Source organism: Pogoniulus pusillus, unplaced genomic scaffold (genome assembly GCF_015220805.1).
Source record: "Pogoniulus pusillus isolate bPogPus1 unplaced genomic scaffold, bPogPus1.pri scaffold_131_arrow_ctg1, whole genome shotgun sequence".
Lineage (NCBI taxonomy): Eukaryota > Metazoa > Chordata > Aves > Piciformes > Lybiidae > Pogoniulus > Pogoniulus pusillus.
Window position 1 is genome coordinate 25,859 of NW_026974567.1, and position 22,912 is coordinate 48,770.

At 60.7% G+C, this 22,912-nt stretch overlaps 1 protein-coding gene across 2 annotated transcripts in view; it reads right to left on the minus strand.

Annotated features, from left to right (window-relative positions):
• The window catches only part of LOC135173906 (electroneutral sodium bicarbonate exchanger 1-like), a 39,396-nt gene that overhangs the window by 13,821 nt on the left and 2,663 nt on the right, over positions 1-22,912 (minus strand). Inside the window, exons 2-15 of one of the 2 annotated variants that reach the window (XM_064141114.1) lie at positions 21,104-21,185; positions 16,519-16,653; positions 15,178-15,313; positions 14,818-14,978; positions 13,587-13,775; positions 13,370-13,458; positions 12,376-12,533; positions 10,603-10,690; positions 9,278-9,424; positions 8,997-9,088; positions 5,601-5,775; positions 3,948-4,081; positions 2,065-2,310; positions 1,863-1,968 (exon numbers count right to left, since the gene is read on the minus strand). In XM_064141114.1, coding sequence (XP_063997184.1) covers positions 1,863-1,968; positions 2,065-2,310; positions 3,948-4,081; positions 5,601-5,775; positions 8,997-9,088; positions 9,278-9,424; positions 10,603-10,690; positions 12,376-12,533; positions 13,370-13,458; positions 13,587-13,775; positions 14,818-14,978; positions 15,178-15,313; positions 16,519-16,653; positions 21,104-21,185 — 1,938 coding nt within the window. The remainder of the gene's footprint in view (positions 1-1,862; positions 1,969-2,064; positions 2,311-3,947; positions 4,082-5,600; positions 5,776-8,996; positions 9,089-9,277; positions 9,425-10,602; positions 10,691-12,375; positions 12,534-13,369; positions 13,459-13,586; positions 13,776-14,817; positions 14,979-15,177; positions 15,314-16,518; positions 16,654-21,103; positions 21,186-22,912) is intronic. The other variant, XM_064141116.1, reaches the window with a different exon arrangement.

The following is a 22,912-nucleotide window of genomic DNA, read 5'->3' on the forward strand; positions in this document are numbered from 1 at the left end:
ACCTGGGGCACAGCCTCTGCCTGTACAGCAGCTCAGACACTACACAGAGCACAGGCAGGAGTGGGATGGAGAGCACAGACCTGAGGCACAGCCTCTGCCTGAACAGCAGCTCAGACACTACACAGAGCACAGGCAGGAGTGGGATGGAGAGCACAGACCTGAGGCACAGCCTCTGCCTGAACAGCAGCTCAGACACTACACAGAGCACAGGCAGGAGAGGGATGGAGAGCACAGACCTGAGGCACAGCCTCTGCCTGTACAGCAGCTCAGACACTACACAGAGGACAGGCAGGAGAGGGATGGAGAGCACAGACCTGAGGCTCAGTCTCTGCCTGTACAGCAGCTCAGACACTACACAGAGCACAGGCAGGAGAGGGATGGAGAGCACAGACCTGAGGCACAGCCTCTGCCTGTACAGCAGCTCAGACACTACACAGAGGACAGGCAGGAGAGGGATGGAGAGCACAGACCTGAGGCTCAGTCTCTGCCTGTACAGCAGCTCAGACACTACACAGAGCACAGGCAGGAGAGGGATGGAGAGCACAGACCTGAGGCACAGCTTCTGCCTGAGCAGCAGCTCAGGGTGGCTAAAGAAGGCATACACAGAGCACAGACAGGAGTGGGATGGAGAGCACAGACCTGAGGCACAGCCTCTGCCTGAGCAGCAGCTCAGACCCTACACAGAGCACAGGCAGGAGAGGGATGGAGAGCACAGACCTGAGGCACAGCCTCTGCCTGAGCAGCAGCTCAGGGTGGCTGAAGAAGGCACCAGAGGGAAAAGGAAAGGCTGGAAATGCTTGGGAGTAAAGAGGGAACAGGCAGGGAGGGCTAAGATGACCAAAGTAGGACAGGAGGAGAGACAAACCCTCCATGCCCTGTGGATGGCTCACAAAAGCTGGCCCAGAGGGGATGCAGACATTGGTGAGAGCCTCCCAGCAGCCAGCAGGGTGCAATGCTGGAAGGCAGCAGGCTGGAGGGTTGCCCGAGGTGGATTCTCCTTTCCAGGCAGAGCCAGGCTAGAAGCACAGCTCAGATGGCAGCAGTGACCTCCCAGAGCAGCACTGGCACCTTTGGAAGCCCAGCAGCACCATGGCAATGCTCCCAGACTCCAGCTTGAGGGCTCAGTGCCTCAGGGCACTGACAGCCACCATGGCACTCTCCCAGCTGATGCCAGGCACTTTGGCCACACTGCTGCTGATCCAGGCCAGCATCTTGGTGGCCACCTGGGCACACCTGTGGCTCATCTTCACCTGCTGGGAAGCAACCCCCCAGGTCCTTTGCTGCTGGGCACTTCTCATGCCCTCTACCTCTAGCCTGGAGCCCTCATGGGACCCAACACTTTGGCCACACTACTGCTGATCCAGGCCAGCATCTTGGTGGCCACCTGGGCACACCTCTGGCTCATCTTCACCTGCTGCCAAGCAACCCCCCAGGTCCTTTTCTGCTGGGCACTTTCCAGCCTCTCTGACCCTAGCCTGGAGCCTTCATGGGGCTGTTGGGAGCCAAGTGCAGGACCCAGACCTTGGCCTTGCTGAACCTCAGCCCACTGAGCCAGGCTGTCCCCAGGTGCCTCTGCAGAGCCTCCCTGCCCTCCAGCACATCAACACAGCCACCCAGCCTGGAGCTGCCTGCAAAGTGCCTGAGAGAGCCTTAAAGCTCTTGGTGAGGTCATCAGCAGAGATGCTGAGCACAGCCCTGGGGAGCACCACCAGGTCCTGGCAGCAACCTCCTGCTTGGAGAAGCAGCAGAGCTCTGCCTGGAGGGCTTCACACCTCTGCTTGCACCCCAGGCCAAGCCCAGCTGCCTATATCTGCCCCCCTGGAGCCTTGGGGGGGTGCAACTTGAGGGCTCAGGGCACTTACAGTCACCGTGAGGTTCTCCCAGGGGATGCTGGACACATTGATCCTGCTGCTGGCCCAGAACTGCTGCGTGGTGTTGCTGGGATGGGCTGGAGCCTCACACCTGCAGCTGGCAGGAGAGAAGCAAGGCTAAGGGGTGAGAGGAGATGCTGCAGCTGCAGCCCTGAGCTCCCCCCCCGTGCCTCTGAGGAGGGACAACACCCACTAGTAGACAGTGAGGAGGTCGAGCTTGCTGTGCATGTGCACGGGGTAGGTCTCTCGCAGGTGGCTCAGCTTCTCCAGGGCCTCGTAGATGAAGATGATGCAGATGAGGGAGGCGAAGGCCTCCTCGGTGAAGCGAGTGATGTAGCACACCAGGCAGCTGGCGTCCGTGGCCACCAGCAGCAGGCAGCAGGCGGCAGTCCAGAGCCCGATGCAGGCACGCAGGGAGAGATAGGAGAGGCTGTAGTCCCTGGAAGAGCAGAGCCAGTCCCTCCTGAGCCAGTCCTACCTGAGCCAATCCCACCTCAGCCATCCCCACCTGAGCCATCCCACCTGAGCCAGTCCCACCTGAGCCATCCCCACCTGAGCCATCCCACCTGAGTCAGTCCCACCTGAGCCATCCCACCTGAGCCATCCCACCTGAGCCAGTCCTACCTGAGCCATCTCACCTGAGCCATCCCACCTGAGCCATCCCACCTGAGCCATCCCACCTGATCCAGTCCCACCTGAGCCATCTCACCTGAGCCATCCCACCTGAGCCAGTCCCACCTGAGCCAATCCCACCTGAGCCATCCCCACCTGAGCCATCCCCACCAGAGCCTGTCCCACCTGAGCCACCCCCACCTGAGCCACCCCCACCTCAGCCTCCCCACCTCAGCCTTCCCACCTCAGCCTTCCCACCTCAGCCTTCCCACCTCAGCAGGTTGCAGGGGGGCTACAAGCAGGCTGCAGGGGGCTACAAGCAGGCTGCAGGGAGACTATGAGCAGGTTGCAGGGGGGCTACAAGCAGGCTGCAGGGGGCTACAAGCAGGCTGCAGGGAGACTATGAGCAGGTTGCAGGGAGACTACGAGTAGGTTGCAGGGGGGCTACAAGCAGGCTGCAGGGGGCTACAAGCAGGTTGCAGGGGGCTACAAGCAGGTTGCAGGGGGGCTACAAGCAGGCTGCAGGGGGCTACAAGCAGGTTGCAGGGGGGCTATGAGCAGGTTGCAGAGGGGCTACAAGCAGGTTGCAGGGGGGCTACAAGCAGGCTGCAGGGGGCTACAAGCAGGTTGCAGGGGGGCTACAAGCAGGCTGCAGGGGGCTACAAGCAGGTTGCAGGGGGGCTATGAGCAGGTTGCAGAGGGGCTACAAGCAGGCTGCAGGGGGCTACAAGCAAGTTGCAGAGGGGCTACAAGCAGGTTGCAGGGGGGCTATGAGCAGGTTGCAGGGGGCTACAAGCAGGCTGCAGGGGGCTACAAGCAGGCTGCAGGGGGGTTACAAGCAGGTTGCAGGGGGGCTATGAGCAGGTTGCAGGGGGCTACAAGCAGGCTGCAGGGGGGCTACAAGCAGGTTGCAGGGGGCTACAAGCAGGTTGCAGGGGGACTACAAGCAGGTTGCAGGGGGGCTATGAGCAGGTTGCAGGGGGCTACAAGCAGGCTGCAGGGGGCTACAAGCAGGTTGCAGAGGGGCTACAAGCAGTGGGCAGGGGGACTACAAGCAGGCTGCAGGGGGGCTACAAGCAGGTTGCAGGGGGACTACAAGCAGTGGGCAGGGGGGCTACGAGCAGGCTGCAGGAGGACTGCAGGGACAGGACCAGGGGCAGTGGTTTGGAACGAGAGCAGAGCAGGTTTGGATGGGGTGTGAGGAACAAATTCTGCAGCAGGAGGCTGCTGCAGCCCTGCCCCAGGTTGCCCAGGGGAGGTGGTGGAGTCCCTGTCCCTGGAGATAGTCCAGGTGAGGCTGGGCAAGGCTGGGAGCAATCTGCTCTAGTGGAGGATGTCCCTGCTGAGTGCAGGGCGTTGGACTGGCTGAGCTCTGGAGGTCTCTTCCAACCCATCCCATCCCCTGACTCCATCCCTGGCACCTCCTGCAGTGCCCTGCAGCTCTGGGGGCAGCACCAGCCTTACCTGCAGAATTTGTAGAGGATCTTTTCAAACACCAGGACAGGTCCTGTGCTGCCAAGGATGGTGAGAGGTTGACCAGCAAAGAGGGAATAGACCACACCAGTCATGGATGCTCCCAGCAGGGACTCCATGGCACTCTGCCCAGGGGAGAGAGGCAGCAGTGAGCCCAGAGATCAGGAGGGGGGAAAAGCCAAACAGCAAAACCAACCTCACTGCTGCAAGGACTGGACTTGGCCTGAGTTTTATGCCCCTACTCCAGACAGAGGCATTCCCACCCTGCCACCCAAAAGAGGTGTCCCCACCTTGCCACCCAACAGACATGGTGCCCACCCAGCAGACATGGTGCCCACCCAACAGACATGGTCCCCACTTTGTCACCCAACAGACATGGTGCCCACCCAGCAGACATGGTGCCCACTTTGCCACCTAACAGACATGGTGCCCACTTTGTCACCCAACAGACATGGTCCCCACCTAAAAGACATGGTCCCCACCTTGCCACCTAACAGACATGGTCCCCACCTAACAGATATGGTGCCCACCCAACAGACATGGTGCCCATCCAACAGACATGGTGCCCACCTTGCCACCCAACAGACATGGTCCCCACCCAACAGACATGGTCCCCACTTTGCCACCCAACAGACATGGTGCCCACCCAACAGACATGGTCCCCCCATGCCACCCAACAGACATGGTCCCCACCCAACAGACATGGTCCCCACTTTGTCACCTAACAGATGTGGTCCCCACCCAACAGACATGGTCCCCACCTAACAGATATGGTGCCCACCTAACAGACATGGTCCCCACCTTGCCACTCAAAAGAGGTGTCCCCACCCTGCCACCCAACAGGCATGGTCCCCACTGTCACCCCACAGACATGCTCCCCACCTAACAGACATGGTCCCCACCCAGCAGACATGGTGCCCACTTTGCCACCCAACAGACATGGTCCCCACTTTGTCACCCAACAGACATGGTGCCCACCTTGCCACCCCACAGACATGGTACCCACCCAAAAGACATGGTCCCCACTTTGTCACCCAACAGACATGGTGCCCACCCAACAGACATGGTGCCCACTTTGCCACCCCACAGACATGGTACCCACTCAACAGACATGATCCCCACTTTGCCACCTTACAGACATGGTCCCCCCATGCCACCCAGCAGACATGGTGCCCACCTAACAGACATGGTGCCCACTTTGCCACCTAACAGACATGGTCCCCCCATGCCACCCAGCAGACATGGTGCCCACCCAACAGACATGGTCCCCACTTTGCCACCCAGCAGACATGGTGCCCACCTAACAGACATGGTGCCCACTTTGCCACCTAACAGACATGGTCCCCACATGCCACCCAGCAGACATGGTGCCCACCTAACAGACATGGTCCCCACTTTGCCACCTAACAGACATGGTCCCCACATGCCACCCAGCAGACATGGTGCCCACCTAACAGACATGGTCCCCCTGTGCCACCCCACAGACAGAGGCATTCCCACCCTGCCACCCAAAAAGAGGCTCCCCTACCCTGGCATCCAAAAGAGGACCCCCCCACCCCCCCCCCCGACCTTGCTACCTCACAGAGGTGTCCCCACCCCACAGACGTGCTCCCCCCCCCCCACCCGCCAGACAGAGGTGCTCACGATGTGGCCGTGGGTCGCCTCCCCCAGCAGCCCCCCGAAGGTGATGACAGGGGACATGCAGGCGCAGTAGAGGAAGAGGAAGGACGCCAGGCACTGCAGGCTGGCGCCGTCGCGGAAGTCGCTCCAGAACCACGGAGCTTTGCGCTTCACGTCCCGGATGAGCCCTCCAAAGAGCCTGGGGGGGAGGCAGAGCCACAGCCTGAGCTCCTGGCAGCACAGCTGCAGCAGCCTCTGCTGCAGAAGAGCAGCCCCAGGCAGGGTCACTTCCATGGCAGCAGTGAGGATGAGGCACACAGAGGAGGTCTGCAGCCTCTGCTGCAGAAGAGCAGCCCCAGGCAGGGTCACTTCCATGGCAGCAGTGAGGGTGAGGCACACAGAGGAGGTCTGCAGCCTCTGCTGCAGAAGAGCAGCCCCAGGCAGGGTCACTTCCATGGCAGCAGCAGTGAGGATGAGGCACACAGAGGAGGTCTGCAGCCTCTGCTGCAGAAGAGCAGCCCCAGGCAGGGTCACTTCCATGGCAGCAGCAGTGAGGATGAGGCACACAGAGGAGGTCTGCAGCCTCTGCTGCAGAAGAGCAGCCCCAGGCAGGGTCACTTCCATGGCAGCAGCAGTGAGGGTGAGGCACACAGAGGAGGTCTGCAGCAGAGGCTGCAGAAGAGCAGCCCCAGGCAGGGTCACTTCCATGGCAGCAGCAGTGAGGGTGAGGCACACAGAGGAGGTCTGCAGCAGAGGCTGCAGAAGAGCAGCCCCAGGCAGGGTCACTTCCATGGCAGCAGCAGTGAGGATGAGGAACACAGAGGAGGTCTGCAGAGGCTGCAGAAGGGCAGCCCCAGGCAGGGTCACTTCCATGGCAGCAGCAGTGAGGGTGAGGCACACAGAGGAGGTCTGCAGCAGAGGCTGCAGAAGAGCAGCCCCAGGCAGGGTCACTTCCCTGGCAGCAGCAGTGAGGATGAGGCACACAGAGGAGGTCTGCAGCCTCTGCTGCAGAAGGGCAGCCCCAGGCAGGGTCACTTCCATGGCAGCAGCAGTGAGGATGAGGCACACAGAGGAGGTCTGCAGCCTCTGCTGCAGAAGGGCAGCCCCAGGCAGGGTCACTTCCATGGCAGCAGTGAGGATGAGGCACACAGAGGAGGTCCTGCCACAGGGAGCAGCTGAGAGCTCAACCCCTCTGACCACAGGGTCATGACCTGCCTGAGGAAGACCTCCAGGTCATCAGGTCCAGCTGCAACCCAGCAGCTCCCTGTGCACAGCTCTTAGGCTACATCCCAGAGCTCCTCATCCAGGCATCTTCTGGACCCCTCCAGTGATGGTGACTCCACCACGACCCTGGGCTGGTGCCTGGTGGCTCTTTCAGTGGAGAGAAGCCTCAACCTCCCCTGCTGCAGCTTGAGGCCCTTTGCTCCTGCCAGCTCTCAGCAGGGGAAGAGCCCAGTCCCCACCTGGCTCCTCTCAGGAAGGAACTCCTCAGAGAGCAATGAGGTCTCCTCTCAGCCTCCTCTTCACCAGGCTGAACAACCTCAGCTCCCTCACAGGACCTCTGTTCAAGACTCCTCATCAGCTTCATTGCCCTTCTCTGGACCTGCTCCAGACCCTCCTCAGTGTCCCTCTCAGGTTGAGTGGCCCAAAACTGAACCCAGGACTCAAAGTGTGGCCTCAGAAATGCCCAATCCATAAGGACAATCCCTGCCCTGCTGCTGCTGCCCACAGCATTGCTGAGCCAAGCCAGGGCATGTTGGTGCTCCTCAGAGCCACCTGGGCACCCCCTGGCTCATCTTCACCTGCTGCCAAGCAACCCTCCAGGTCCTTTATTGCTGGGCTCTTCCCATGCCCTCTACCTCTAGCCTGGAGCCCTCATGGGACCCAACACTTTGACCACACTACTGCTGATCCAGGCCAGCATCTTGGTGGCCACCTGGGCACACCTCTGGCTCATCTTCACCTGCTGCCAAGCAACCCTCCAGGTCCTTTATTGCTGGGCACTTCTCATGCCCTCTGCCTCTAGCCTGGAGCCCTCATGGGACCCAACACTTTGCCAGGCACTTTGGCCACACTACTGCTGATCCAGGCCAGCATCTTGGTGGCCACCTGGGCACACCCTGGCTCATCTTCACCTGCTGCCAAGCAACCCCCCAGGTCCTTTGCTGCTGGGCACTTTCCAGCCTCTCTGACCCTAGCCTGGAGCCTTCATGGGGCTGTTGGGAGCCAAGTGCAGGACACAGACCTTGGCCTTGCTGAACCTCAGCCCACTGAGCCAGACTGTCCCCAGGTCCCTCTGCAGAGCCTCCCTGCCCTCCAGCACATCAGCAGTGCCCCCCCCTCAGCCTGGAGCTGTCTGCAAAGTGAGATTTAGGCTGGAGGTGAGGAGAAAGTTCTTCCCTGAGAGAGTCATTGGACACTGGAATGGGCTGCCCGGGGAGGTGGTGGAGTCGCCGTCCCTGGAGCTGTTCAAGGCAGGACTGGACGTGGCACTTGGTGCCATGGTCTGGCCTTGAGCTCTGTGGTGAAGGGTTGGACTGGATGATCTGTGAGGTCTCTTCCAACCCTGATGATACTGTGAGACTGTGATAATGTGATACTGTGATGCTGTGATGCTGTGATGCTGTGTGATGTGATACTGTGATGCTGTGATACTGTGATACTGTGTTGCTGTGATGCTGTGATGCTGTGATGCTGTGTTGCTGTGATACTGTGATGCTGTGATGCTGTGATACTGTGATGCTGTGATGCTGTGATGCTGTGATGCTGTGACGCTGTGATGCTGTGGTACTGTGATACTGTGATGTTGTGATACTGTGATGCTGTGATGCTGTGATGCTGTGATGCTGTGATACTGTGTTGCTGTGATACTGTGATGCTGTGATGCTGTGATGCTGTGATGCTGTGACACTGTGATACTGTGATGTTGTGATACTGTGATGCTGTGATGCTGTGATGCTGTGATGCTGTGAGACTGTGATACTGTGATGCTGTGATACTGTGACGCTGTGACACTGTGGTACTGTGATGCTGTGATGCTGTGATGCTGTGATGCTGTGATACTGTGATGCTGTGATACTGTGATACTGTGATGCTGTGATGCTGTGATACTGTGATGCTGTGATGCTGTGATGCTGTGATGCTGTGATGCTGTGATGCTGTGGTACTGTGATACTGTGATGCTGTGGTACTGTGATGTTGTGATGCTGTGATGCTGTGATGCTGTGATACTGTGATACTGTGATGCTGTGATGCTGTGATGTTGTGATGCTGTGATGCTGTGAGACTGTGATGCTGTGATGCTGTGATGCTGTGAGACTGTGATATCCTGCTCCTGTCCTGCCCAAGGCTAACAGAACCTCCCCTCCCCCCTTTCCCCCCCTCCCCCCCCTCCCCCATCCCAGCTTCTCCAGCTCAGACCTCCCTGTGCGCTCCAGCTCCGGGCCGCTGTGCTTCTCCGCCTTGCTGTGTGCGGAGCTGTCCTCCAGGGCTCCTGGCATCTTCCTCTTCTCCTGCGACAACGAAGCCAGGTGGAGACCCTCTCTATGGCCCCTGCTTTGCTTCTGTGTGGCTGTGCCAAACGTTTGGGTCCCCCCTCCCCTTCCCTCCCCCCCCCCCCCCCCCTCCCCAGCATCATCTGCTGCCCTCCTGCCCTCCCTCCCGCCCCTGCCCCTCCTGCTTCCTTCTGCTGCGGCGCTCACCTGGGAGGGGACGTTTTTGGGGGGCTCGATACGGATCGAGGGGTCCCACTCTCCTGGTGGCAGGACTGTGACCTGGTCCAGGAACTCGTCGATGCCAGCCACCAGGTCAGCTCTGTCCTTGGCTTTGTAGGCGACGTCGTGGAAGATCTGCCAGCGGGAGGCAGCCTGGTGAGAGGGCACAGCCCAGCCCAGACGTCCTCCTGGGCATCTCCCTCCCCCCCTCCCCTCCCCCCACTGCTGGCAAAGGCAGCAAAGCTCCCCCCAGACCCTGCCCACCATGGCTGCTTGTAATCTTCTCCACGCAGCCTCTGTGCCCCATGGCACTCCGCAGCCTTCTGCAGTGTCCTCCTCCTCCTCCTCCTCCTCCTCTAGAGGGAAATCTTCCTTACTGGGAGGCTGCTGGCACAGGCTGCCCAGAGAGGTTGTGGAGTCTCCTTCTCTGGATGTGCTCCTGTGTGACCTGCCCTGGGTTCAGCCTTTGGCAGGGCAGGTGGACAGGATGGGCTCCAGAGAACCACAGACCCAAGCAGGTTGGCAGAGAGCTCCAAGCTCCCCCAGCCCAACCCAGCCCTGCCCAACCAACCAGACCATGGCACTAAGTGCCCCAGCCAGGCTTGGCACCAACACCTCCAGCCATGGGCACTGCACCACCTCCCTGGGCAGCCCATTCCAGTGCCAATCACTCTCTCTGACAACAACTTCCTAACAACATCCAGCCTAGACCTGCCCTGGCACAGCTTCAGGCTGTGTCCCCTTCTCCTGGCCCTGCCTGCCTGGCAGCAGAGCCCAACCCCACCTGGCTACAGCCTCCCTGCAGGCAGCTGCAGGCAGCAATCAGCTCTGCCCTGAGCCTCCTCTGCTGCAGGCTGCACCCCCTCAGCTCCCTCAGCCTCTCCTCACAGGGCTGTGCTCCAGGCCCCTCCCCAGCCTTGCTGCCCTGCTCTGGGCACCTTCCAGCACCTCAGCAGCTCTCTGCAATGGAGGAGCCCAGAGCTGGGCACAGCACTGCAGGGGTGGCCTGAGCAGTGCTGGGCACAGGGGCACAAGAACCTCCCTTGCCCTGCTGCCCACACTGCTCCTGAGCCAGCCCAGGATGCCATTGGCTCTGCTGCCCACCTGGGCACTGCTGCCTGCTCTGCAGCTCCTCTCTGCCAGCACCCCCAGGGCCCTCTCTGCCTGGCTGCTCTCAGCCACTCTTGCCCCAGCCTGGAGCTGCTTGGGGTTGTTGTGGCCAAAGTGCAGAACCCTGCACTTGGCCCCTTGGAGCCCCCAGCACCCTGTGACCCTCCCCCCCCCCCAGCCAGGGAGCCCTTTCTTCATCACACCTCATCTGTCATGATGGTAGCCATGGACCTGCCAATTTCATGGTACTGATGAGCTTTTCCTTCTGGTCCCAGCAAAACAAAGAGGAACCTGGGCAAGACAAACAAAAGGACAGAGGTGAAGGTGTCCCTGCTCAAAGAGCATCCCAGCAGGGCTCAGGAGGGGCCATGCCTGCTCCCTAACTCCACAGTGGGTCTGAAACTCATCCAAACCCAGCACAGGCTGAAGTCTGGGGCCAGCTCTCATGGAAAGTGCCAAAGGCTTCCACAGCTACAACAGAGGAGGGAGAAGTGAAGGATGGGAGAAGCTTCTCCAGCCTCCCTGGGACACTGAACTGAGGATTACTGCAGGACTGGAACAACTCTGGCGTGGAGAAAGACTCTGAGAGCCCTGGGGCTGTGCAGTGTGGAGAAGGGAAGGATGAGAGAGGATCTGTTTGGTGTCTACAAGCATCTGGGGGGTGGGTGTCAGGATGATGGGGTCAGGCTCTCCTCAGTGGTGCCCAGGGATAGGACAAGAAACAACAGGGATAAGCTGGAACCCAGGAGGTACCACCTCAGCATGAGGAGAAAGCTGTTTGGTGTGGGGTGATGGAGGTTTGGAGCAGGCTGTGGGTTGTTTGGTGTGGGGTGATGGAGGTTTGGAGCAGGCTGTGGGAAGCTGTTTGGTGTGAGGTGATGGAGGTTTGGAGCAGGCTGTGGGAAGCTGGTGTGGAGTGATGGAGGTTTGGAGCAGGCTGTGGGTTGTTTGGTGTGGGGTGATGGAGGTTTGGAGCAGGCTGTGGGTTGTTTGGTGTGGGGTGATGGAGGTTTGGAGCAGGCTGTGGGAAGCTGGTGTGGGGTGATGGAGGTTAGGAGCAGGCTGTGGGAAGTTGGTGTGGAGTGATGGAGGTTTGGAGCAGGCTGTGGGTTGTTTGGTGTGGGGTGATGGAGGTTTGGAGCAGGCTGTGGGTTGTTTGGTGTGGGGTGATGGAGGTTTGGAGCAGGCTGTGGGAAGCTGGTGTGGGGTGATGGAGGTTAGGAGCAGGCTGTGGGAAGTTGGTGTGAGGTGATGGAGGTGTGGAGCAGGCTGTGGGAAGCTGTTTGGTGTGGGGTGATGGAGGTTTGGAGCAGGCTGTGGGAAGCTGGTGTGGAGTGATGGAGGTTTGGAGCAGGCTGTGGGAAGTTGTTTGGTGTGGGGTGATGGAGGTTAGGAGCAGGCTGTGGGAAGTTGGTGTGGGGTGATGGAGGTTAGGAGCAGGCTGTGGGAAGCTGGTGTGGAGTGATGGAGGTTTGGAGCAGGCTGTGGGAAGTTGTTTGGTGTGGGGTGATGGAGGTTTGGAGCAGGCTGTGGGAAGCTGGTGTGGGGTGATGGAGGTTAGGAGCAGGCTGTGGGAAGCTGGTGTGGGGTGATGGAGGTTAGGAGCAGGCTGTGGGAAGTTGGTGTGGAGTGATGGAGTTGTGGAGCAGGCTGTGGGAAGTTGGTGTGAGGTGATGGACGTGTGGAGCAGGCTGTGGGAAGTTGTTTGGTGTGGAGTGATGGAGGTGTGGAGCAGGCTGTGGGAAGCTGGTGTGGAGTGATGGAGGTTTGGAGCAGGCTGCCCAGAGAGGCTGTGGAGTCTCCTCTGGAGACAAGCAAGGCTGTGTTGCTCTTTGCCCTGCCCTGGGTGCCCCTGCTCCGGCAGGAGGCTTGCACTGGATGCTCTCCAGAGGTCCCTTTCCCACCCCACCCTGCTGGGAGTCTGTGATGTTTTGGTGGGAGATTGGGAGTGAAACCTCAGTGCTTCTCATCTGGACCTTGTCGGGATGGGCACCTCCGTCATGCCTGAGAGGAGGACAGCAGGGGTCAGGCGGACGAAGGCCACCAGGGGCTGCTGCAGGAAGTCCAACTCCCCCACCAGCACGTTGGAGGCTTCAGCCCCACTCGGGATTTTCTTCATGAAGTGCAGCTCTGCCTGGGCACAAGGAGCAGTCATAGAACCACAGAACCAAGCAGGTTGGAAGAGAGCTCCAAGCTCAGCCAGTCCAACCCAGCACCCAGCCCTGCCCAACCAACCAGACCATGGCACTCAGTGCCCCAGCCAGGCTTGGCACCAACACCTCCAGCCATGGGCACTGCACCACCTCCCTGGGCAGCCCATTCCAGTGCCAATCACTCTCTCTGACAACAACTTCCTAACAACATCCAGCCTAGACCTGCCCTGGCACAGCTTCAGGCTGTGTCCTCTTGTTCTGTTGCTGGGGGCCTGGCAGCAGAGCCCAACCCCACCTGGCTACAGCCTCCCTGCAGGCAGCTGCAGGCAGCAATCAGCTCTGCCCTGAGCCTCCTCTGCTGCAGGCTGCACCCCCCCAGCTCCCTCAGCCTCTCCTCACAGGGCTCTGCTCCAGGCCCCTCCCCAGCCTTGCTGCCCTGCTCTGGGCACCTGCCAGCACCTCAACATCTCTCTGCAATGGAGGAGCCCAGAGCTGGACACAGCACTGCAGGGGTGGCCTGAGCAGTGCTGAGCACAGGGGCACAAGAACCTCCCTTGTCCTGCTGCCCACACTGCTCCTGAGCCAGACCAGGATGCCATTGGCTCTGCTGCCCACCTGGGCACTGCTGCCTCCTCTGCAGCTCCTCTCTCCCAGCACCCCCAGGTCCAAGAGAGCAGTACTGAGGCTGGCTCAAACAAGCAGCAATACTCAGGTGCAAGCAAAGCAGACAGTGTCCTGCAGCCCACCCTGCAGCTGTGGCTGTGAGAGCAAAGCCCTGGCCCCTGCCTGGGGAAGAGGAACACACCGAGTGCCTCACCTTGCTCAGATCCATGGTGGCAGCATCCTGGATCACACCATTCTTAGCTTCTGCAGTGGTGGGAGAAGGATGAGGGCTGAGCATTTGGGCTGGCAGGGGAAGAAGACAGACCCTGAGGACTCAGAGAGCACAGCTGGGAGGTTTCCCCCACCCCCAGCCCTGGTGCCAAAGCCTGGCAGAAGCCTTCTGCCAAGGCCAAGCCCTGAGGAGCCCTCACCTGGCTTGTCCAGGAGGTGCAGGTCTGACTGCTTCTTACTGAGGTCAGCGAAGGAGCGGACGATGGGCAGGAGGTTGTTCCTCCTCTTCTCGTTCTGGTGGTGATGGTTCTTCAGGAGCACCTCTCTGACCTTGGCCCTCATGCACTCATCAAACTCCAGGGACTGCTCCTGCCTGGCCAGGATCAGATCTGGGGATGGCAGAGAGAGATGGAGCCCCCAGTGCTGGTTTGCACCTCCAGGAGCACCAAAAACGCTGCTGGTAAGCCCCAGATGGAGCCCCCAGAGCTGCTTTGCACCTCCAGGAGCACCAAAAACGCTGCTGTGATGCTGTGATGCTGTGATGCTGTGATGCTGTGATACTGTGATGCTGTGATGCTGTGATGCTGTGAGACTGTGATACTGTGACACTGTGATACTGTGATGCTGTGATACTGTGATGCTGTGATGCTGTGATACTGTGATGCTGTGATACTGTGATACTGTGATACTGTGATGCTGTGATGCTGTGATACTGTGAGACTGTGATGCTGTGATGCTGTGATACTGTGATACTGTGATACTGTGATACTGTGAGACTGTGATGCTGTGATGCTGTGATGCTGTGAGACTGTGATGCTGTGATGCTGTGATGCTGTGATGCTGTGATACTGTGATGCTGTGATACTGTGATGTTGTGATGCTGTGATACTGTGATGCTGTGATGCTGTGATGCTGTGATGCTGTGATGCTGTGATGCTGTGATGCTGTGACGCTGTGACACTGTGACACTGTGACACTGTGATGCTGTGACACTGTGATGCTGTGATACTGTGACACTGTGACACTGTGACACTGTGATGCTGTGACACTGTGATGCTGTGATACTGTGACACTGTGACACTGTGATGCTGTGATGCTGTGACACTGTGATGCTTTGACACTGTGACACTGTGACACTGTGATACTGTGATGCTGTGATACTGTGATGCTGTGATGCTGTGATACTGTGATGCTGTGATGCTGTGACACTGTGACACTGTGACACTGTGATGCTGTGACACTGTGATGCTGTGACACTGTGACGCTGTGACACTGTGACACTGTGATGCTGTGATGCTGTGACACTGTGATGCTTTGACACTGTGATGCTGTGACACTGTGACGCTGTGACACTGTGACACTGTGACACTGTGATGCTGTGACACTGTGACACTGTGATGCTTTGACACTGTGAAGCTGTGCCCGCAGTACCTGCGATCTCCTCGATGCTGCCAGCGCAGATGTCCAGCAGCATCGTCCCGTTGATGATGCAGCTCCTCAGCTCGAAGAGGCTGTGCAGGGACAGAGTGGCCACGTAGGGCTTGCTCCAGCGCTCGCCGCCTTCCTCCACGTCCTCCTCAAACTTCAGCCACCTGCAGGCACCAGAGAGGATCAAGCAAAGAAGCGGCCCCAGCCCTGCAACCCCTCTGACAGAGCAGGGGGTGGGGGGCAGCAGAAGGAGATGCTTGCAGCGGATCCTGCAGCTGCAGAGGTCTCAGGTGGCAGCGAGGGGGAGGGCAGAGCCTGCTGCGGGCGCTGCTGGCAGCTCCTCTCCCGGCAGCCGGAGCTCACCTGGCTGTCTCCTTCCACTCAGCACCTTCCCCCTCCTTCACACAGATCTCGTCCAGCTCGGTGAACAGGTCGTGGGGGACATGCTGCTCGTCCTCCTCCGAGCCAAGGATGAACTGCACCCGCTGGGATGGGGTGTCTGGGGAGGGGGAGGGGGGCAGGAGGCAAAACCACAGAATGCCAATAAGGTGGGGTTGGAAAGGACCCCGTGGAGATCATCCTGGAGTTCAACCCCCTGCCAGAGCAGGGACACCCAGGGGCAGCCAGGGGCAGCCAGGGGCACACCCAGGGGCACACCCAGGGGTACCCAGGGACACCCAGGGACACACCCAGGGGCACCCAGGGACACACAGGGACACACCCGGGGGCAGCCAGGGGCAGCCAAGGACACCCAGGGGCACACAGGGGCACACCTGGGGGCACCGAGGGGCAGCCAGGGGCAGCCAAGGACACCCAGGGGCACCCAGGGGCAGCCAGGGGCAGCCAGGGACACCCAGGGACATCCAGGGACACAGCCAGGAAGGGCTTAATAATCTCCAACCCCTCCCCCCAGAGGCTCCTCTCTCTGGGCAGCCTGCTCCAGGGCTCACTGCACAGCCTGAGGGGGGGGGGTGTCTCAGCCATCCCTCCCCATTTGATGCCATCAGCAAACTGCCTGAGGCTCCTCCATGCCCTTACCCAGGGGGTTGATGAATGGATTGAACAGGGCTGGACACCACTGGCCACAAGCCTCCAGCTGGACCCTGTCCCACTGACCCCCACTCCCTGAGCCTTCAGTCCTCACTTCTCAAGCCTGGCCATGAGGCTGCCATAGCAGTGTCCAAGCCTTGATGAAGTTGAGGTAGCCACATCCACTCTTGTCCCTGTGCTGCTCCATCCAGTGATGCCACCACAAGAGGCTGTCACGCTCAGGCATGACTCCCCCCACGCTGAACCCCTCTTGGCTGCTCCTGCTGAGCCTCTTCTCTCCCAGCTTCCATCCCCTGCCTGTATCTGAACACTTTCTGCCATCCTCCCATGCAAAGTGGCCACCAGTCAGGCACCAATACCGAGCTGGCTTCTCCCCCCCTGGCTCTCTCTTGGCTTGCCCACAACCACGAGTGGGTTAAGCACCCATTCCACCAAGGGCAGGCAGCTTCCCTCGCCCACAGCTCCACTTCTCCAGCCAGCATCCCTCAAAGGAAGTGCAGCCTGAGACCACCACGCCCTGAACTGCCCCACACAACCAGCAGCAGCAGCAGCAGCAGCTCTCGCTTAGCATCCCTCAGAGACACAGCAAACCACCCACGCGGGACCTGCTCGCAGAAGCCTCCTCAGCCACGCAGCCGCCTGCTGGGCACTCACAGTGGCAGCCTTGCTCGCTCGGGACCGGCTCCTTCTCCCTCGCCCTCCCGCGGTGCTTCTGGCGGTGCGCACGGTGGTGCCGGTGGCTCTGCCTCACCAGGGGCATCCTCACCCCCACGTACAGGGTCCGGTGCCCTGCAAGGGAGCAGCGTTTTCAGCAGGTGGTTAAAGCCCAGCAGAAGATTCTGACTGCTCTTTGCTTTTTTTATCCCCCCCCCCCCCGGGGAGCATCTTTTGCTCCGGGAGTGTTTTGACTCCGAGTTTGCAGCCTCAGAGCAGCAAATGATGACTCTGAGGCACCTGAAACTGCCCTGAGGACTTGGAGCCTCCTCTCGAGTTCCAGATCCAGCTGGACACTGCTCAGACTCCTCTGTTAGACACAGGATAACAGCGTGGAGGGGTTGGAAGTGACCTCTGGGGAGCATCCAGACCAATCCCCCCTGTGCCCACAGCAGCTTGCCCAGGATCCGAGGTTTCAGGTGGCTTTGGAAGCTCTCCAGAGAGGGAGAGTCCACAACCTCTCTGCTCAGCCTGCCCCAGGCCTCCAGCACCCTCACACCACTCAATTCTCTCCTCATCTCCTCCTGGGTGTCAGTTTGTGCCCATTGTTGCCCCTTCTCCTGGCCCTGGGCACCACTCAGCAGGGTCTAGCTCCAGCCTCTTGTCTCTCACCCTTCAGCTCTTGATGAGCATTACTCAGATGCCCTCTGGGGCTGCTCTTCTCCAGGCTCCTCAGCCTTTGCTCCTCACAGAGCTGCTTTGGGCCCCTCAGCCTCCTCTGGACTCTCTCCAGCACTTCCCTGCCTCTCCTGATCTGAGGAGCTCAGAGCTGGACCAAGTTCTCCAGCTGTGGCCTCCCTCTCTAGAGCAGAGCAGAGAGGAGAACATCCCTTGGCCTGCTGCTGGCCACACTCTTCTTGATGCACCCCACAACACCCTTGGGGCCTTCCTGGCCACCAGGACATGTTGTTGGCTCATGGACAACTTCTTGTCCCCAGCACTGCCAGGTCCTTCTCTGCAGAGCTGCTTCCCAGCAGGTCTCTCCTCACCTGCCCTGCTGCAGGGTTTGCTCCTCCCCAGGTGGGGACCTTGCACTTAACTTGCTGAGGTTTCCCCTTCCTGGGCAGGTCTCCCTGGATGCCAGCACAGCCTGGCAGGTGGCATCCACCTCCCCTCTCCCCCCACCCCCCCCCACTTTGGTGCCATCAGCAAACTGGCTGAGGTCTCCCAGCATCCCTGCATCCAGCTCCTTGATGAAGAGGCAGAGCAAGACCAGTCCTGGCGACCACAACCACCTGAGCTCTGCCCTTCAGGCCCTTCCCAGCCCACATCACTGCCCCCCTCCTTTAACCCACACTCCCTGCAAAGGATGCCAGGGGAGGCAGTGCCCAAAGCCTTGCTCCAGTCAAGGCAGACCCCTTCCACTGCCCTCCCCTCCTCTGCCCAGCTGCTCACAGCACCTGAAGGGCACCAGGCAGGGTTTCCTCTTGCTGAATCCATCCTGATAACCTTTTGCTCCCAGGTGGCATCCAGGCAGAGCTCTTCTGTCACCTTCCCAGGGATGGAGGTGATGCTTTTGATTCCCTGGCACCTCCTCCTGCCCTGTATGGCACTGCCTGTCCCCAAGCCCTCACACAGCTCTCCTGTTCTCCAGGGCTACCCAAGGTGATGCAGAGTGGCTTAGCAACACCACCTGCCAAGCCCTCAGCTCTTGGGGGGTGCCTCCACCCTAGGGGCCTGTGGATCTGTGGGTGTCCAGCTCCTCTGGGTGACTTCTAACCCACTCTTCCTTGACCAAGGGAGAGGCTTCCCTTCTCCAGACCTCCAGGGCCTGGCATTCCTTAGCAGTAAAGACTGAAGAAAGGGCAGCCCTGAGCAGCTCAACCTTCCCTGGACCCTTCAGAACCAGGCCACCCAGGCTCACATGTTCCCTGAGTTCCCTTTTGCTCCTGCTGCACCTGAAGAAGCCTTTCCCATCGTGCTTGACACCTCTCACCAGAGGTCATTCCAAGAGCTTTCCTCCTGGCATCCCTACACACCCTGGCAGCCTCCCCCAGTGCCCCTCAAGGCTTTTCTCCATGTTCCATCGATTTCCTTCTCCCATTGGAGGGCATTGAGGAGCTGCAGCAGAGCCAGGGGGTGCCCAGGTGGGCAAGGAGGGCAGCAGCAGCCTGGGCTGGCTCAGCAGTGGTGTGGGCAGCAGGAGCAGGGCAGGGATTGTGCCCCTGCAGTGGGCAGTGGGGAGGGCAGAGCTGGGGGCAGGGTTGGGCAGCTGAGTGGCAGGAGGGCAGTGAGGAGCTGCAGCAGAGGCAGAGAAGGGAGTGGAGGTGGGGAAGGGTCTGGAGGAGAGGCTGGGGAGGAGCAGGTGAGGGAGCTGGGGGGGGTGAGGCTGGAGGAGAGGAGGCTGAGGGCAGAGCTTGTGGGGCTGTGGCAGGGCCTGAGAGGAGGCTGGAGCCAGGGAGGGGGTTGGGCTGTGCTGCCAAGGGCCAAGAGGAGATGGCCTCAAGGTGCCCCCAGGGCAGCTTCAGCTTGGCCATGAGGAACAATTTCTTCCTCTTCAGCGTTGCCAAGGCCTGGCCTAAGGCTGTGGTGGACTTCCCATGCCTGAAGATGCCTCAGAGCTGTGGTCCATGGTGCAGCAGTGCCCTGACAGTGCTGGCTTGGACATGGCTTAGGTCTTCTCTGACCTAAACCATTCCATGCTCCTAGACCAGGAGCTTCCCCAGGAGCTCTTTGCTCATCCCTGCAGGTCTCTTCCCACCTTTGCTTTGCTGCTCAGCTGTGGAGCTAAGTCCCCAGCAGCTTTCTCCAGCCCTCATGCATGGACTGCTCCAAGCAGGGAACTGCTTTTGACCAAGTGATTGTTATATGGCCCAGGGCAGCAGGAGGAGATCAAATCAAGCTCCTGATGATGACCTCCAGCCCCACAATCAAAACCCAAACCACAGCCTTGCCTATGTAGCCATCAAGTCACTCTGCAAGGCAGGAGAAGCCTCTGCACAGGCTGTGATTGCTTTCAGCCTGCGTGGCTAAACCTCCTGCCATGGTCCCCACGGGGACTTTCCTCCTGCCTCAGCACTGAAATGCATCACAGTTACTGTGGCACGGAGCAGGGGTTGGTGTGGGGCCTGGTCCCTTCCCTCCAGCATCCCAACCCCGCCACACAGCCTGCCCTGGGACCACCTCTGCAGCCTGCCCATGGTCTCTCTGCCTGGTCCCTTCCCTCCAGCATCCCAACCCCACCATGCAGCCTGCCCAGGGTCCCTCTGCCTGGATCCCTTCCCTCCAGCATCCCAACCCCACCACACAGCCTGCCCTGGGGCCACCTCTGCATCCTGCCCAGGGTCCCTCTGCCTGGATCCCTTCCCTCCAGCATCCCAGGGTCTGCAGCATGCCCAGGGTCCCTCTGTCTGGATCCTTTCCCTTCAGCATCCCAACCCCACCATGCAGCCTGCCCAAGGTCCCTCTGTCTGGTCCCTTCCCTCCAGCATCCCATGGTCTACAGCCTGCCCATGGTCTCTCTGCCTGGATCCCTTCCCTCCAGCATCCCAACCCCACCACACACAGCCTGCCCTGGGGCCACCTCTGCAGCCTGCCCAGGGTCTCTCTGCCTGTTCCCTTCCCTCCAGCATCCCAGGGTCTGCAGCATGCCCAGGGTCCCTCTGCCTGGTCCCTTCCCTCCAGCATCCCAGGGTCTGCAGCATGCCCAGGGTCCCTCTGCCTGGATCCCTTCCCTTCAGCATCCCAACCCCACCACACAGCCTGCCCTGGGACCACCTCTGCAGCCTGCCCAGGGTCCCTCTGCCTGGATCCCTTCCCTCCAGCATCCCAGGGTCTGCATCCTGCCCAGGGTCCCTCTGCCTGGATCCCTTCCCTCCAGCATCCCAACCCCACCACACAGCCTGCCCTGGGACCACCTCTGCAGCCTGCCCAGGGTCCCTCTGCCTGGTCCCTTCCCTCCAGCATCCCAGGGTCTGCATCCTGCCCAAGGTCCCTCTGCCTGGATCCTTTCCTTCCAGCATCCCAACCCCACCACACAGCCTGCCCTGTGGTCACCTCTGCATCCTGCCCAGGGTCTCTCTGCCTGGATCCTTTCCCTCCAGCATCCCAACCCCACCACACAGCCTTGCTTGGGACCACCTCTGCATCCTGCCCAGGGTCCCTCTGCCTGGATCCCTTCCCTCCAGCATCCCAGGGTCTGCATCCCGCCCAGGGTCCCTCTGCCTGGTCCCTTCCCTCCAGCATCCCAGGGTCTGCATCCCGCCCAGGGTCCCTCTGCCTGGTCCCTTCCCTCCAGCATCCCAGGGTCTGCATCCCGCCCAGGGTCCCTCTGCCTGGATCCTTTCCCTCCAGCATCCCAACCCCACCATGCACCCTGCCCAGGGTCCCTCTGCCTGGGTCCCTTCCCTCCAGCATCCCAACCCCACCACGCAGCCTGCCCACGGGGACTTTCCTCCTCTGTGTAGAAGCCACAGCACTGAAATGCCTCACAGTTGCTGGGACAAGGAGCAGGGGTTGGTGTGGGGGTGACAGGGGAAGGTGCTGGGCTGGTGGCTCCTCTAGCAGGACCTCAGCAGAGCCTCACCTTCCAGCTCCTCCTTCTCATAGTGGATGTTGACCACGTTGCTGGTCCTGCCCTGGTCGATGACAGCCTCTTCATCCTGTCTCTGGCGAGCAAGAGAAGCAGGAGCTTGGGGCTGGGTGTGTGAAGTTGCTTTACCTCCTCCCAGCACCCAACCACCTCTGTCCACCAGTGTCAGGCACTTGCTGGCCTCCTCAGCCCTTAAAAGGGTGGACTTGCAGGAGGCTTTTCTTCCCTTCCTCCAACGGGCAGCTCATGGCACTGCCTGGCCCAGACCCAGCGTGGGGCTGGGAGGGCTCCTGCAGAGGGCTGCGAGGCTGTGCAGGGCTCTGGGCAGCCTGCTCGGGGTGGGGACCACAGCTCACAGGATGCTGGGGGTTGGAAGGGACCCAAGGAGATCATCCAGTCCATCCCCCTCCCCCTGCCAGAGCAGGACAGTCCTAACACAGATCACAGAGGAACACATCCAGACAGGGCTGGAAAGGCTCCAGAAGAGCTTCTCTGAGCAGCCTGTGCCAGGGCTCTGGGACCCTTCCCTCTTGTGCTGAGGCAGAGCCTCTTCTGCTGCAGCTTACACCCAGGGCTGCCTGTCCTGTCACAGGGAGCAGGGAGCAGAGCCTGGCCCCCACTTTCTGGCCCCCAGAGCCTGGCCCCCACTCCTGGCCCCCAGAGTCTGGCCCCCTACTCCAAGCCCCCAGAGTCTGTCCCCCCCTTCTGGCCCCCAGAGCCTGTCTCCATTCCTCACCCCCAGAGCCTGTCCCCCACCTCCTTACCCCCAGAGTCTGTCCCCCCCCCTTCTGGCCCCCAGAGCCTGTGCCCCACTCCTGCCCCCCAGAGCCTGTCCCCCCCATCCTTACCCCCAGAGCCTGTCCCCATTCCTCACCCCCAGAGCCTGTCCCCTCCATCCTGGCCCCCAGAGCCTGTGCCCCTACTCCTCATCCCCATAGTCTGTCCCCCACTCCTGGCCCCCAGAGCCTGCCCCCCACCTTCTGGCCACCCAGAGCCTGTGCCCCACCCTGCCCCCCCCCAGAGCCTGTCCCCCACATCCTGGTCCCCAGAGCCTGTCCCCATTCCTCACCCCCAGAGTCTGGCCCCCACTACTGGCCCCCAGAGTCTGGCCCCTACTCCAGGCCCCCAGAGCCTGTCCCCATTCCTCACCCCCAGAGCCTGTCCCCCCACTTCTGCCCCCCCCCCCCCGAGCCTGTCCCCCACTCCTGGTCCCCCAGAGCCTGTCCCCCTACTCCTCACCCCCAGAGCCTGTCTCCATTCCTCATCCCCAGAGCCTGTCCCCTCCATCCTGGCCCCCAGAGCCTGTCCCCCTACTCCTCATCCCCAGAGCCTGTCCCCCTACTCCTGTCCCCCATAGCCTGTCCCCCATTCCTCACCCTCAGAGCCTGTCCCCCACCTTCTGGCCCCCCAGAGCCTGTCCCCCACTCCTGGCCCCCATAGTCTGTCCCCCACTCCTGGCCCCCAGAGCCTGTCCCTCCCTTTCTGGCCCCCAGAGCCTGTCCCCCCCCTTCTGGCCTCCCAGAGCCTGTCCCCACTCCTGTCCCCCATAGCGAGGGCAATGGTCTGGCACAGGAGCAGGGTGGGGTCAGGTTGGACCTGAGGAGAGGTTGTGCACCGTGAGGCTGGGCAGAGGCTGGCACAGGCTGCCCAGGGAGGCTGTGCTGGAGGCTCCATCCCTGCAGCCACCCAAGCTGAGCCTTGCTGTGCCCCTGTGCAGCCTGCCCTGGCTGGAGCTGTGCCTGCTGCCTGCAGGGGGTGGGCAGGATGCCCCTTGGAGGGGCATCCTGATGCCAGCTGTGAATG